Source organism: Rhipicephalus microplus, chromosome 4 (assembly GCF_043290135.1).
Source record: "Rhipicephalus microplus isolate Deutch F79 chromosome 4, USDA_Rmic, whole genome shotgun sequence".
Classification (NCBI taxonomy): Eukaryota; Metazoa; Arthropoda; class Arachnida; order Ixodida; family Ixodidae; genus Rhipicephalus; species Rhipicephalus microplus.
Window position 1 is genome coordinate 4,967,690 of NC_134703.1, and position 13,823 is coordinate 4,981,512.

The 13,823-nt window shown below is 42.4% G+C and overlaps 1 protein-coding gene across 1 annotated transcript in view; it reads right to left on the reverse strand.

Moving 5' to 3' along the window:
- The window catches only part of LOC142814099 (uncharacterized), a 210,692-nt gene extending 197,905 nt beyond the window's left edge, over positions 1-12,787 (reverse strand). The window contains exons 1-2 of the mRNA XM_075892038.1: positions 12,687-12,787; positions 12,412-12,543 (exon numbers count right to left, since the gene is read on the reverse strand). Of these exons, the coding sequence (XP_075748153.1) occupies positions 12,412-12,543; positions 12,687-12,787 (233 nt within the window). The remainder of the gene's footprint in view (positions 1-12,411; positions 12,544-12,686) is intronic.
- Between the last annotated feature and the right edge of the window lie 1,036 nt (positions 12,788-13,823).

The following is a 13,823-nucleotide window of genomic DNA, read 5'->3' on the forward strand; positions in this document are numbered from 1 at the left end:
GTTGACAAGCTATTCACGTCTATTGTAGCTGTGGTCGAAATACGTGGTCTAAGCATCAACTGTGCATTTCATGCGCTAAATTTCGAAGACGCTGAAAGCTTTTAAGCACCTAAAAACGTAAAAAAACAACGTAATAAACCAACGCCTCGCGGCACCCGAGGCAGTCCACTGGACTAAATTCCTGGGAGGTTGCTGGCGGACACACCAGTGCAACAGTGCCTCCAAGATCTAGGTGAATTAGAAAATAAGCACCATAAACAGGACCAACGTAGTAAATTGCGCGTAAAGTAAGCATTCTACTGATGAGTGTAAAACTAGGAAAATTGAAAAAAAAATGTCGCAAATTTGTTTTGAAGACACTCAGTATAGAATTCATAACTCAGTCGAGACCTAAGCCGAACATCGCTAAAATTTCACCATGTCACCAATCATACTTTGAGGTCGCCTCGGGCCTCTTAAATTCGCCAATTTCGTGAAAAGTAGCCACCAGTGGCGACCCTCTAATAATAATAATAACAATTATTATTATTATTATTATTATTATTATTATTATTATTATTATTATTATTATTATTATTATTATTATTATTATTATTATTATTATTATTATTATTTATTTATTTATTGGAGGTTACACGTCCGAAAGCCGCCATTTTATTATGAGAGACGTCATAGTGACGGGCAACTGAAAAATTGGACCACTTGTGGTTTTTTTAAACGTGCACGTAAATCTAAGCCCACGGTTCCGTGCACGTAAGCGCGCGCTTTGTAGTCGTGATGGAGCGTAGCTTGTCCAAAACAATTTCAATTTCACTTCGTCTTTCCGACTAACGCACACTGCACAACGTTCTTAATGAATGCGAATGGCTACTGCGAGACGTGAATGGAGCGTTTTATCGGCATGCCTTCCAATACGACAAAGCAGTATTTCCCTTCAAACAACGCTTCATACAACAAAATAAGCAAGCCCCGAAAGTAACCATTCCAAAAAGTAACAGCGGGTTGAATACGTATACTTAGCCTTCACTATTTTAAATGGCTGCACACAGTATACAAACCATGCATATGAATGGATGGATGGCGAAATTTTATTTATAGTCCTGAGAGACGCGACTAGCACGCAGTAGGCTTCTCCCACGTAGGGAAGGGGAGTCCAAGCCTGACCGCCGTATCATGGGCTCTCTGGACGGCCCAAAGTTGATCCCCTTTGGGTGTTGCTGTGATGGCAGAGCGCCACTTGGCTTGATTACTGCCCAAGAATGAGGAGAATCGCCAGAACTTATGCTCTCAGTTAGCTATGTCTAGGTGAATTTTAGCATGCCCTCGGAGATAGTTCAAACTGCCACAAAAAGGGAGCTGTCATAAAAATTCACGTGACCCCACCGTTTAAACTACACACAGTACAGCGCCCGGGTATAACCGATTGCCACCTCCATTTGCACCATTTCCAATGCGTTCAGCCAGTCAAGCGATAAACCTGGGTCGAAGAAAAAAACTTTGCGGTGCTTAGATTGGTTAAGCCAGGACATACGTAGCTTGAAGTATGGATGGTCGGATAGACGGACGGACAGACGGACGGACGGATGGACAAACAGTCAGATTGGTGGACGGAGAAGTGGACGCATGGACGAACAGATGGAAGGGCGGACTTGTGAGCGAGGTCAACCGAGTAAAGCGCTAGCCCACTAGTAGACACACCACTCCACGAGCTTCCAGGCCTTCTCCGGTGCGCCAGCTGTGCGATGTGTGACGTGACTGGGGCATGCGGAGCACGGCTCTCGATGAGCCACGTGAAACTGCTCAACCTCGTCCAATGTTGCTAATACTACGAATATTCTATGTCCTCGACCGGGCGTATCGGCGTGTATGTTGTCAGCCTGTCCTCTGGTCGACTTGTTCGAGTGCTCTTTCTGTCTACCCTGTCCTTCTTTCATATGTTCGCGTGCTGAAAAAACTTGCCCTGCATTTTCTCACGACGAAAACATTCGGAATGACCAACATATACTGTATGCGCGCTCCTGAATTCATACCAAAATCGTTGAGTGTCCCATGTGGGTTCGGACAATAATCACCTCAACGATTCCAGTATTCTAGGTGCATAGCAGTAAATTAGTGCATTGCAGTGACGTACTCAAATTATGCAGGGAAGCTTAAAAGCTCCGCTAATGGCGCATAATCGCGGGACATAATACTTCCGAATGTGCTGGAGGAGCTGGGTCAACTGCAATAAAAAGAAGCACTAACAGAACTGTGTTCTTCTCGATTAATAGGCATAAAAACTAAAGTAATCTGCAGGTAAAACCGCTTTGCGAGAGGTGTTGAAACAGGGCAAGCTGTAAAGGAGTATGTCTACTTAGGACAGGTAGTAACTGCGGGACAAAATTTATTTATTTGTTTGTTTACTGTAATATTATTTATTTATTTACACATACTTCAGCGTTAATCGTGCTATGGCAGGAGTGGGTATACAAAGATAAGAAAAAATGTAACGAAACTCAATAAGAGTAACGCAAACAGGTAACATAATAACGTCGCGCGAGCATTAAGGCAAAAATATCAGCACAAGGAAAAAATTAACAAAGAAATACTTCGAAAACAGATCAGCATATTTCACACATATGTGTTATAGATTTCGGCTAGAAAACTCTGAGATAGGCATGACCGAACAGAACCAGGTAATGATTTCCAGTCTTCAACAGAACGGGGGAAAAAACTGAACTTGAACATATTAGTTCGAGTGTATAAATGCCTGAAATTTAGGTACTGATAGCTTCTCGTCGTTGACTCTGGGGCGAAGTTTATGTATTCCTTGTTATTTGACAGTTTAACAGTGGAGGAAACGATGCTTAGCAAAGATTTTCATTCATGCAAAAAATGTTCATGCAATGAACACGAATAAGTAGAAGAGGAGGAGAAATCATGGTGATAAGACTCATAACAGTGGCATATGAACCTTACCGCCTTTCCCTGGACTGCTTTCAGTTCTTGAATTTCGCGCTGCTTATACAGCGTCTAGACAACGAACGCGCAGTCAAGTACAGGACGTATTCGCGATTTAGAAAGAGAAGTTTTGTATATTTTGGGGATGTAGACAGAGTGCGACGTAGATAATCTAGTTTTTTTATAGCTTTGTTACATATATAGTCAATTTGCCTGGACCATGAAATATTGTGTGCGAAAATAACGTCATGATACTTGCATTCAAAATCTCTGCTTACAGTACAGTTAACAAAAAGTAATCAAAAACAGGGGGTGATTTATTACGAAAGGACGTAATCATGGTTTTTTAACGTTAATATTCATCTGCCAGGTATTGCACCAATTCCAAACCCAGCAAATGACTCCTGCAAACGGTAGCGTCGCTTCGTGTTTTGATCACTTCATACAAAAAAAAGTTTCGGCGTAAAAACGAACTGGACAGGAGGTGTGGGCAGTACATTGAATCAGGAGAAAGAAAACTACCAGAAGAATAAAGATGGGATGGAATACATACGGGAAGCATTCTCGAATAATGACTGATAATCCACCCGTATCCCTCAAAAAGCAGGTACATAACATCTGCATCTTACCGGTACTTACCTATGGAGCAGAAATCTGGCAGCTTACTGAGATGATTCAACTAAGCACTTCGGCCTCAAACGTTTTCGTGTGCGTAGAAGTTGCGGCTGCATCTTCGTTCCACACGAAGTTCGGGATTCGATCGCGCAACCTTCGGCTCAGTAGTTGAACATAATAATCACCTCACCATCGTGGCGGGCTGCAACAAGGCCACTTCAACAAATGTGAAATCTGCACGATTTAAAAACCTAACGCATTTAACAAGATAGATTTATGTGCAGGTTTAACATCGCTGGAGTGTCCTTCGCTAGTGCATTTAAGGTTTGAGAGTCAAAGATTATTCTAGACGCAGAAGTGGCCATTTTTCATACCTAAATGTTAATTGCGAGTTTCACATTTGTTTAAAACCGTCATTCTGGGAGAATCGCATTCGAGAATTACTTATTGACATGTTAAATGTAAATATATAACGCCGAATTCTGAAGCGATACGGCAAGGAACGAATCATGGCGGAAATTACAAAAATAAGAAAGTACACATTTGGCTTTTGAGCGTATACACTGCAAATAGCTTTCTTTGTTTTCATTTCGCTAAGACGGAACCGGACGATAGTGCATAGGAGGAAAAAAATATGGGAATGACTTTCTGATGCAAGCAAAGTGAGTCAGTAAGGAAATAGTATGTGGGTAAATAAAAGGAAGCGGACGGGCCAGGATGTATTGCCAGACCGAAACATGGCAACTTCATCTATATGGCCTCGAGACAGTCTGCCTCATAGGTCGACATTTCCAGAGGGCGCCGTTAGTGGAATAGCTCGCGTGGAAAACGACGGTATGCATTTGAAGCGATCGTTAGAAGAAGGCTGAAAAATTCAGTTTTCGTCGTTTAAATTGCTAGTGGGCTTCTTTCTTTATTCAAACTTTTTGAAGGTCATAAAAAAGTGAAATATATATGTAGTTAAAAAAAGTACCAGTCACTAAAACCTTTTTTTTTTGTACTCTTAGGAGCTTCACAAATGGGGCACTGGTGCTACCTACAGCTATTTCGCTTGATCTAGGCCGCATAAAACTAAGTCACATTGGGCCATTAGAATAATAAAGTGCATTTCCTTAGAGTAAGATAAACTTAAATGTTCATGATTAGGCAAATACACCAACAGCACTCTAAACGAGGTGCCTTTTTTTATTTTTCTTTCCTGCCATTAACAAGGGGAGAGAGCTGCATGCAAAATATAAGGCACAAGCTGCAGAAATAACTTTTCACTTTCATTTAAGTCCGTCTCTGTGGTGCAGCAGCTACTGCACTCCGCTGCTGAACCGAACGTCACGGGTTCAATCCTGACCACGGCGGTCAGCTTTCGATGCAGGCGCAACGGCAGCGGCCCGTGCACTGCATGCCGTAGAGAGAATAAAATGAGCGAAATGCAGGGAGGCTAACCTGAAATCGGAGCATCCGGTTTGCTACCCTGCACTAAGGGTAGGGAGAGTGGGGAATAAGCATGGAAAAGAAAGCGAAAAGCGAAATAGACGCACGAAAAAGAAAAGAAAAAGTGAGCTGGTGTGCTATAGCCTATTCGGTAGGCCACTACCACGGAAAAAGTTCAATAATACCTTCACTGATATTCTTCTGTGAAGACAGATTACGTCGTCTTTGAAGCACTGACTGTTCTGACAAGGGTCTGTCGTCAAGGTGAGCTAACGCAGTAGCTAGCTGCCGTCTTTGCACGCTGTAACGAGGGCAGTGACCGAGAACGTCCTCTATCGTTTCATTGCTGCCGCAATGTTCGCAAGCAGCACTATCTTTCATGCCGATTCGGAAGGCGAAAACTTTGGTGAAAGCGACACCAAGTCACGGTCGGCAAAGCACCGTTGTCTCAAGACGAGAGAGTCAGGACGGGGGCCGAAGTCGACGAGACGTGTCCAGCCTATGCAGTCATATGTGCCGTAAGCACTCGGCGTTCCACAGGGATTTTAATTCTGCATTAGCGATTTTTCGGATGGTCATTGCAGCATCAGTCCTTGAAAATGGTATAGATTCTTCTTCACCATCTTAATTTGCTGATCGAGAAGCTCCATCAGCATGTTCGTTGTCCAATATGCCGCAGTGACTTGGAAGCCACTGAAACGTGATTTCGTGCCTTTCGTCGAAGAGTGGGTGAAGTAACTCTCTAATTTCCAGCACTAGTTGTTCATGAGGTCCCCGGCGTAAAGCGAACATCAAACACTGTAGTGCTCTTTGGAGTCCGTGAACACGCTCCATTTCTTGGCTTCTCGGTGTTTGATGACTTTATCTGTGCTACGTAGAGTAGCAAGTTCCGCAGCTGTCGATGATGTCTGGAGGGATAACCGAATCTTCATCGTTGTCGCTGTTGCACGAAAGATCACCGACCCTGCAGACCCATCTACTTTAGTAGATGTGTCAGTTAAAAAACACGAGGTACATGGTAGCGATCTGGGCAGCTTTCCGATACGACTTGCGTCGTAATATCATGATTTTGATCTGTAATACCACAGATATGATTTACTGCTTTGGTCTAAAAGGAAGATATGGGAAACGTTGAGAAACAATCAGATTTGCGGCAGTCAAGACCCATGGACTGTCGTTCTAGTGTGCTTGCATCGCCAGTACGTAGTTCTCAAATACCTAAAACACTAGTCGTTTTCCTTGAAGTATTTTGAGAAAAGCCTTCTGTGGATCGATCCCTAAAGCTTTTACTTGAAAAGTGCACTCGTGGCCACGTAATACTCTAGACAGAGCTAGCTTATGCCTTTAGGTGCTTGCTAAGTGGTTGTAATGTCACTGTACGTTATATAAAACATACGCAATGTACCTGTTAAAGTCCATTAGCAAAAGATGGTACGTGTTTGGCTTCCATGTATAGCATGAAGTCACGACATATTTATGGACAGGTTTAGTTCTAACGAGGAATCGAGGCTGCCTAAAATATTACGTTCCCTGTGGGTCGGGAACACACTCACGAACTCGTACAGCTTTCACATTGAAACGGCGTATTCTTTTGTCTACGCTGAATGCAAGTGTGGAGAGACCATAATTCAACTCATTTAGTATGTTTCCCCAAGAAAAAATTATCCTAGACTCTCCAGTGTATTGATTATTAAGCATTTATAGAACGTCACAGGGTTCTTTGAGCATTGATTTAGGAATACTCGAGGGAAAATCAATCTTTTTTTTTCAGCGAATGCATAAGTGAGCATGCAAGGAACACGAGCTTACCCTCCACTGCCAGATCCCGCGTTCATTTTTTTCTTCTCTTGAGGCCGAAAACTCTCCGGTTTTGTTCACCTCCCGAATTGTATTGCTACAATGGTATGATGTGGCATACGCATCACATGACATCACGTTTGAATTTCGACGTCATGATAATGTTTCAAGTTTTCGCGGTTTGTGATATCAAGATGACGTCATATAATGACATGGTCACATGATCATTTCATGCATCACTCGTGCCCGACGCCACGGGACTGTCGCCGCTGGTAGTCAAATTAACCGTTTTATGAAGCACCTACGGCGTTCGCCCTAATAAGCAATCTGTGGATCCTGGCCCTACAGGCCAGGATCCACAGATCCTGGCCTGTAGAGGGGATGAGTGGTTGACGGAGTGTAGAGGGGATGAGTGGGGATGAGTGGTGACAGAGGGGATGAGTGGTTGACGGAGTCAACCACTGTCAACCACTCATCCACTCATCAGATGAGTGGTTGACGGAGTCAACCACTCATCTGTGGCTATGCTCTGCCATGCGTGTAAATCATCTTAGTCATGGCTGCCATAGCGGCAGTTGGTACGAACTGACGCCTTCTCGATACCAAGGACAGGACGAGAAGGAAACACACACACGCAGAATGGGGCGCGTAGTATGGAGTGCTTTGTTTCCATGTCACGCTCCTTTTATGTACGACTAGGTAGGAAAAAAACGCAAAAAGAACCAGAAAAAGGCAAGCAAACAAACAGCTCAGCTTAAAATATTGTTTGTCACATCAGTCACGCACGTTACCGTCCACTATAACCACTTGTGAAACTATTATGTACGCAATATCTGCACTGCCTTAAAAATTTAGTTTTTTTGTTATAAAATTTTAACAAGAACTAACAAACAATGACGCCAAGGAAAGTATAGGGGATGGGATATGCAGTAATTGTATTGTAAATGAGAAGAAAAAAAAAGGTGGCGTTTAATGAGAACAAGAAAGTGAGGTCGGCTTGGAAAGTGGGTTTCTATCCTGCTGCTTCCTATGTATACGATCCAAGCAGAAAACGGAAAGGAAGAGAAAGAGGAGGACATTATGAGGGGTGATTGTGATATAACACAATGAGTCACTGCACACGCTGCCCCATTCGGTATAGGACACACGCAGATGTCTCTACATTAGCTACATTAGCAGGTGCTCTAAAGACGGGAATCTAAGCCTGTCTTGCTTAGTAATGCGAGCAGGTAACTTGCCGCTGACAGGGACCTCACACGTGGCCTTCAAATATCACGTCCGATGCTATACCACCTGAGCTATAACCACAGTCATCGCTCCATCAATTTTATAGGAAACATATGGTAATCGTTAAACTAGGCGGTGTCAGTCAGCGCCACCAACAGCTATTGTAAAACACTTTTTTAACACGCAGAAAGTGTAAAACATGCTTTTCTGCCTGTTGACGTCACGTAGCAGATGATCTTAAACAAACTGGGAGCTGACCAGTAATCACTCGCATACTACCTGAGGGTATCAAGTCTGCCAGATTGAGATCCTCACTATGAATGAAGGAAACGAGTGAAAATTTGTGGGTAAGCTGCCACCGCGTATTAATTAGGAGCACGTACTGCATGAACCGACCGAACGACCGACCAACCTGCCCACTCACACACCGACTCCCATACCCGTCTACATCTGCAAATCAGACAACGATATGTAGCTGTGTATATTATGTATTCTTGAACGTATTAAGTTTCCATGCCTATATACCAATGAAGCGACTAACAATCTCTGAAACTGGTCCATACCTGTACACTCTAGAAGCCCTTATTGACGGAAAGTCGGCACGTTCCGGTTCATGGGGGAACAAGTAAGAGTTAATTATAATATCAGAAAATCAAGCTCTAGTAGCAAGAGAGCGTCACTAATGCTCCGTCAGAAATACATACCCAACAATGTTTCATACTTAGTCCGACTGTCCGCAAGCAAAAGCTCCTAATGATCGCACCATGAAAGTATCCCCTGTGCGTTGATGCTTTCGTTCCTTCGTACATGTCCGACCGGTGTGCCACGGATCAAAAGTCATCTCCATGTGCATTATTTTACAATTTTAGTTTTGCTGATACTCTCTCTCTAATGCCCAGATCTAGCTCCGCGCTTTGCAGTAAGCCACACACAAAAAATCGAATGACTTTATTTGAAAGGAAAATGATTGTTTTGTGAATGCTTTGATTGTTTTGTGTCAGCGCTCTGTCTCGTCTCTTCTATCCCCTCTTTTGTTTGCGCTGTTAAGCACTCGTTGTCATGTTATACCAACACGCCCAATCCTACTGTCTCTTGTGTGAATAATCGTTCGATAGCTTACATCGAATGTTTAATTTTCATGCAAAGAGGTTTTACAAACGAAAAATTCGTTTTTCTTAGCTGCCATTTGTCATTAAGTATATAAGGAATGGGGTCAAGTGGTTGCAGTTATTTCATTTGTAAGTATATCTTGAAGAATAAACATTTATTTCTTTTTATTAGCGCAAAATAAATAATAAATAAAGCCACTTTCAAGTGTTAGTTTTCTAGGTTTAGGCAGCATGCCACAGAAGTCACAAATAATATAAAGGTGGTTTCACGCACCATTCCTCATTGAGAAGTTTGCCAATAAAATTTACCTATTGTCACATCGATAAGAAAAACGGGCATTCGTTGAATGTGGAAGAATTGCCGACATTATTAGGGCTAAAGCCTTGGATGCCTAATCAAACGCGTAATTTACTGTCGGCGCCTCGCATTGGTGACGTCAACACGAGAGATGCATTAAAAAATCATCACTTGGCGACGTCATGATGATCTCGCTCAACGAGACGTCACATGATGACGCCATCACATGGCATCAGTGCTTCGTCAAGGTGGGCTGGTTGTGGAGGCAGTGCAGGAGTAGACGGGGCATGGAGAAACTGATTGCATTCGCCTAACACGAATGCCATAATGAATGCCATAACACGGATGCCTAACACACCTTTAAGGCATGTTAGGCGAATGCAGGCGAAGCTCTGCGAGCTTTTTCCTCATCCTGTCATGGCGCATAACCATTGACAGTGAAGACCTACAAGGTTGTAACCATTCATAACACGCTTGTAGTGAAGGTACATCACTGATATATTATCTTGCGAAACGATTTATAAAGTCAAAGAAACCTGAAAGTTTTATAAAAGGCCCATGCGACATTTTTAAATGACAGCCGGTCGACGCAAGCCACAGTTTTGTAGGACGCTTTCCACTCAATTTTCTGCCAACAGCTACTATACCAGGGCTGTGATACATTTTCTTAAGAGTACAGAACTGGACAGCAGACTTTGGTGAAACCATTATGTTACGTGGTTCTAGTATTTCCCACCATCACCACTCATCACACTTTTTTCCGCTTTCCCTTACCCTCTGTGCGGAGAAGCGAACTAGAGAGCACAAGATAAGGCCGACCTCTCTACCTCGCACTAAATTCTATCTTTGCCTTTCTCTCCCTCGCAATCCTTAAATAATAGCATGTGAGTATCGACCTTAGGATATCCAACATCTGTGATAAGCAACGACATCAGCGTTGCGAGGACCATCGTGAAGCTGAATTTTCGAACACAATATTCCACAGATAAGGCTGATATTGTGTATGCATATCTAAGCAAACAGCTTAGAAGACGGCGCTCACAGAGAAGGGTGCTTTCTGAGGTTAAACATGATGTAGGAAGCCTTCTACAGAAGGACTTCTTGATGGACTAGTTGGCGCTTGCTTATAATTAAAGTGTAGCATGAAAACACAAAACGGGCTCACAGAAGTACGCACCACAAGTTCAAACAAATTTATTGGAAAATTGATGACACAAAATATATATGCTGCGTGAAACGTGCAGGCGTGAAAGTAACATCCAGCAGACCACAAGGCGCGCTAGGCAAAGATAGCACAAACGTTTGACTGAAAAGGCGCATGTTCTACGACAAAAAAGACCACTCACGTCTGACTGGTTCAATCACTACACTTTTCTTTGATAAGAAACGCTTCTGAAAGTGCAGTGCCATTCTAGACTCTAAACAAGATGTTGACATCGTGAAACCCTGGAGCACATGCGCAGGCTTTTCGTTTTGCAGAAAGAGGCGCAATTTTGTCCTTGTCTAAACTGTTCGCGTGCTCCCTCATTTCGTCATTGACGCAGAACCCAGTTTGTCATACGAATATAAAGCACTTTCCGCTGTACAGAGGGATTTCATACGCCACACCGGTGGCGCAACGCACATATGTTTTCTGGCAGCTTTTCAAATAGCTGCTCATTTATGCATAAACACAATTGGACGAGCTATCGGGAGCGCCTGTGGTGTATGTTTTTGTGCGTATGTTGCGTGTTTCACACTACGATAATTATTAGCGAGAAATCTTGTTACTTATGGCTTATACTTATCATGCGATACCATGTCCAAGGGTCTACGGTCGCGTAACAATATTAGAGAGAAACGCTAAGTGAAAGGCAAAGAGGTTAACCAAAAAATTATCCGGTTTGCTGCTCTCCGAATGGTGAGGGACGCACAAAGGTAAAAAAATAAAACAAGAAATGGGAGAATGCGCCTATAAATTATTAAAAAAAATAAAAAATACACACACATACGCAACCAATGGTGTACTTGAACAACAACAAAAAACAGCAAGTGAGGTGTTTCGGTTTTGCAGATTGTTAAATTGTATTGAAAAAAGAGTCACTAATAAAACAAATCACCAGTTTACTCGACTTTTTGTGATGTGTTTCTTTCGTGGTCACCCGAAATGCACTTGCACTGACAAGTGCTAGACTGCAGGTAGTTGTACGTGAATCAGTAAGGTAAAAGCATCGCCGCCAGCCAATGATAGGTTTCGTAGTTTTAATGGGATGTTACATGCGAATAAAGCAAAAGTCCGTACAGTCACATGCCTGCACAACATTCTCCATACTCTCAGAAGCAGTCTTTATTAGGAGAAAAGTGGCATATCAATACTCAATTTATTCTTCATGTTAGAACTCGATTGAACAGCAATCGTTGAACTAATGATCGCTAAGACTAGCGGCGGCTCAAACGCAGTGAGTAAACGTTAGTTTTAATTGAAGCTTGGAGAATAACATGCCAATTCTTCAGCTCCAATTACATAAAACTACGCACAGATTACATTAGTCACAGCATAATTTCACGACATATTGAGCGCTAAGAGACACGAACATGAGAAAGAGGACAACACCATGTGCATTGTGTTGCCCTCTCTCTGATGTCCCTGTCTCTTAGCGCTCAATATGCCGTCAAGTTCCGTTTACCAACTCGCCCTAAAATGGCACTGCATAATTTCAATTTTATTGTATGTAACCACAGAAGATGTTTCTGCATAGAAAAAAAAAATGACTAAAACAATTAATAAGGAAGTGCGTAGTATAAACATTCAAGTCATTGAAAAGACAAATGGAGGTGCGAGAACCACATTTATAGCATGAGGAAGCTTTCTATACTCTATGTACCCAACGTTGCTACACTATCGGTTCACCATCGGGATATATTTAACCTATCGAGCGGCCAAGTGGAATGCTTTCTGAATTTCAATGCAAGGCGATCCGTTTTGCATTGAAGGGAAGAAAGACGCTATTGACTTACAGGTTATCGAGCCGTACGTCGTACAAGCAAAGACGTCTAGCACTCTGATCGGCAAAGAGCCGGACAAAACGAACGGGATGAGAAGATACCGCTTTGCAGCAAGGGCTGTTGTTATGCAGACTCGGCCGGGTGCTTTTATAAAGGAAGTGGTGAAAAGGTCGCTATCGGGCTCCGTTTCCGGGCCGGGTTGTTTACTTGACGGGCCGTAGCACTTCCGCGTCTCTTTCTGCAACTCGCTGGCCAAAGAGGAAGATTAGCAATCGAGAAGCACTCACTGTGGTGGCACATCTGGAGGGTGATGGGACCTCGTAGACAGAAGCAATGGCAAAAATCTGGGTACATATTGTAGAGCCCGCGGCAAACACTGGAACGTCATGGCCAAGCTAAAAGTGTGTTGTGTGCTCACTACATTACGTTGTCTGTCTAGTCTTGCAGCCGGTACAGACTGAAGGAGAATCGCTGACCGTGTGGCTTGCAAGTTTGAAATTATTATTATTATTATTATTATTATTATTATTATTATTATTATTATTATTATTATTATTATTATTAATATTATTATTATTATTATTATTATTATTATTATTATTATTATTATTATTATTATTATTATTATTATTATTATTATTATTATTATTATTAGTCGTTTAGTAGTACTGTTGTTGTTATTGAAACAATGTTCGCGTATCGACATATGTGCTAAAAGGTTTATTAAGAGGCTTGTAGTAACTTTTCGATGATGGTTACACAGTGCTTACTCACGGATATCAGCTTGACCTCGGGCGTTTATATTAAGCGGTAGGCACTTATATAGACACTGCGTTCTAACTAACCGGCTAGTATACCAGCATAAAATACTAATCTTCCATCGCAATATATAACACCAGACAATAAAAATGACGGTGAATTGATGCAATAGAACGCATCAGTAAAGTGCAACTCATGTGTGAAAACTTACTGAAGAATTGAAAAAAAAAATGGCACATGTGTGGTACTCTCTCTGCAAAAACAAAACTGTAAAAGAAAAGGAAAGAAAAAAACAAAGCCAGGCGTGTTCGGAAGGGGCACCTCAGTCACCAACTGGAAGAGCAGCCTCTCTAGAGCCTATTGTAAACACTAATAGAGCAGCTTATAAAGGTACTAGGAAGATGAAAGCAGCAAAAAAACCACATGAAGACAGCGAAGAACCACGAAGGAGAAGCGCTGAATTTACAACTAAAAGTTGGTCGAAAAATTGAACACACCCCAACACACGACTCCATCACCAGCGCCTGAGTGAAAAAGCCATCTGAGCCATGTCAAACTTACGCACCTAATTGCACATGGCATGAAGCGTGGGAAACAACGATAAAATTAAACGCGAAGCTTAGCAGCTATTTATAAACGCAAATTCTTTCTCTGTGAGAAAAACT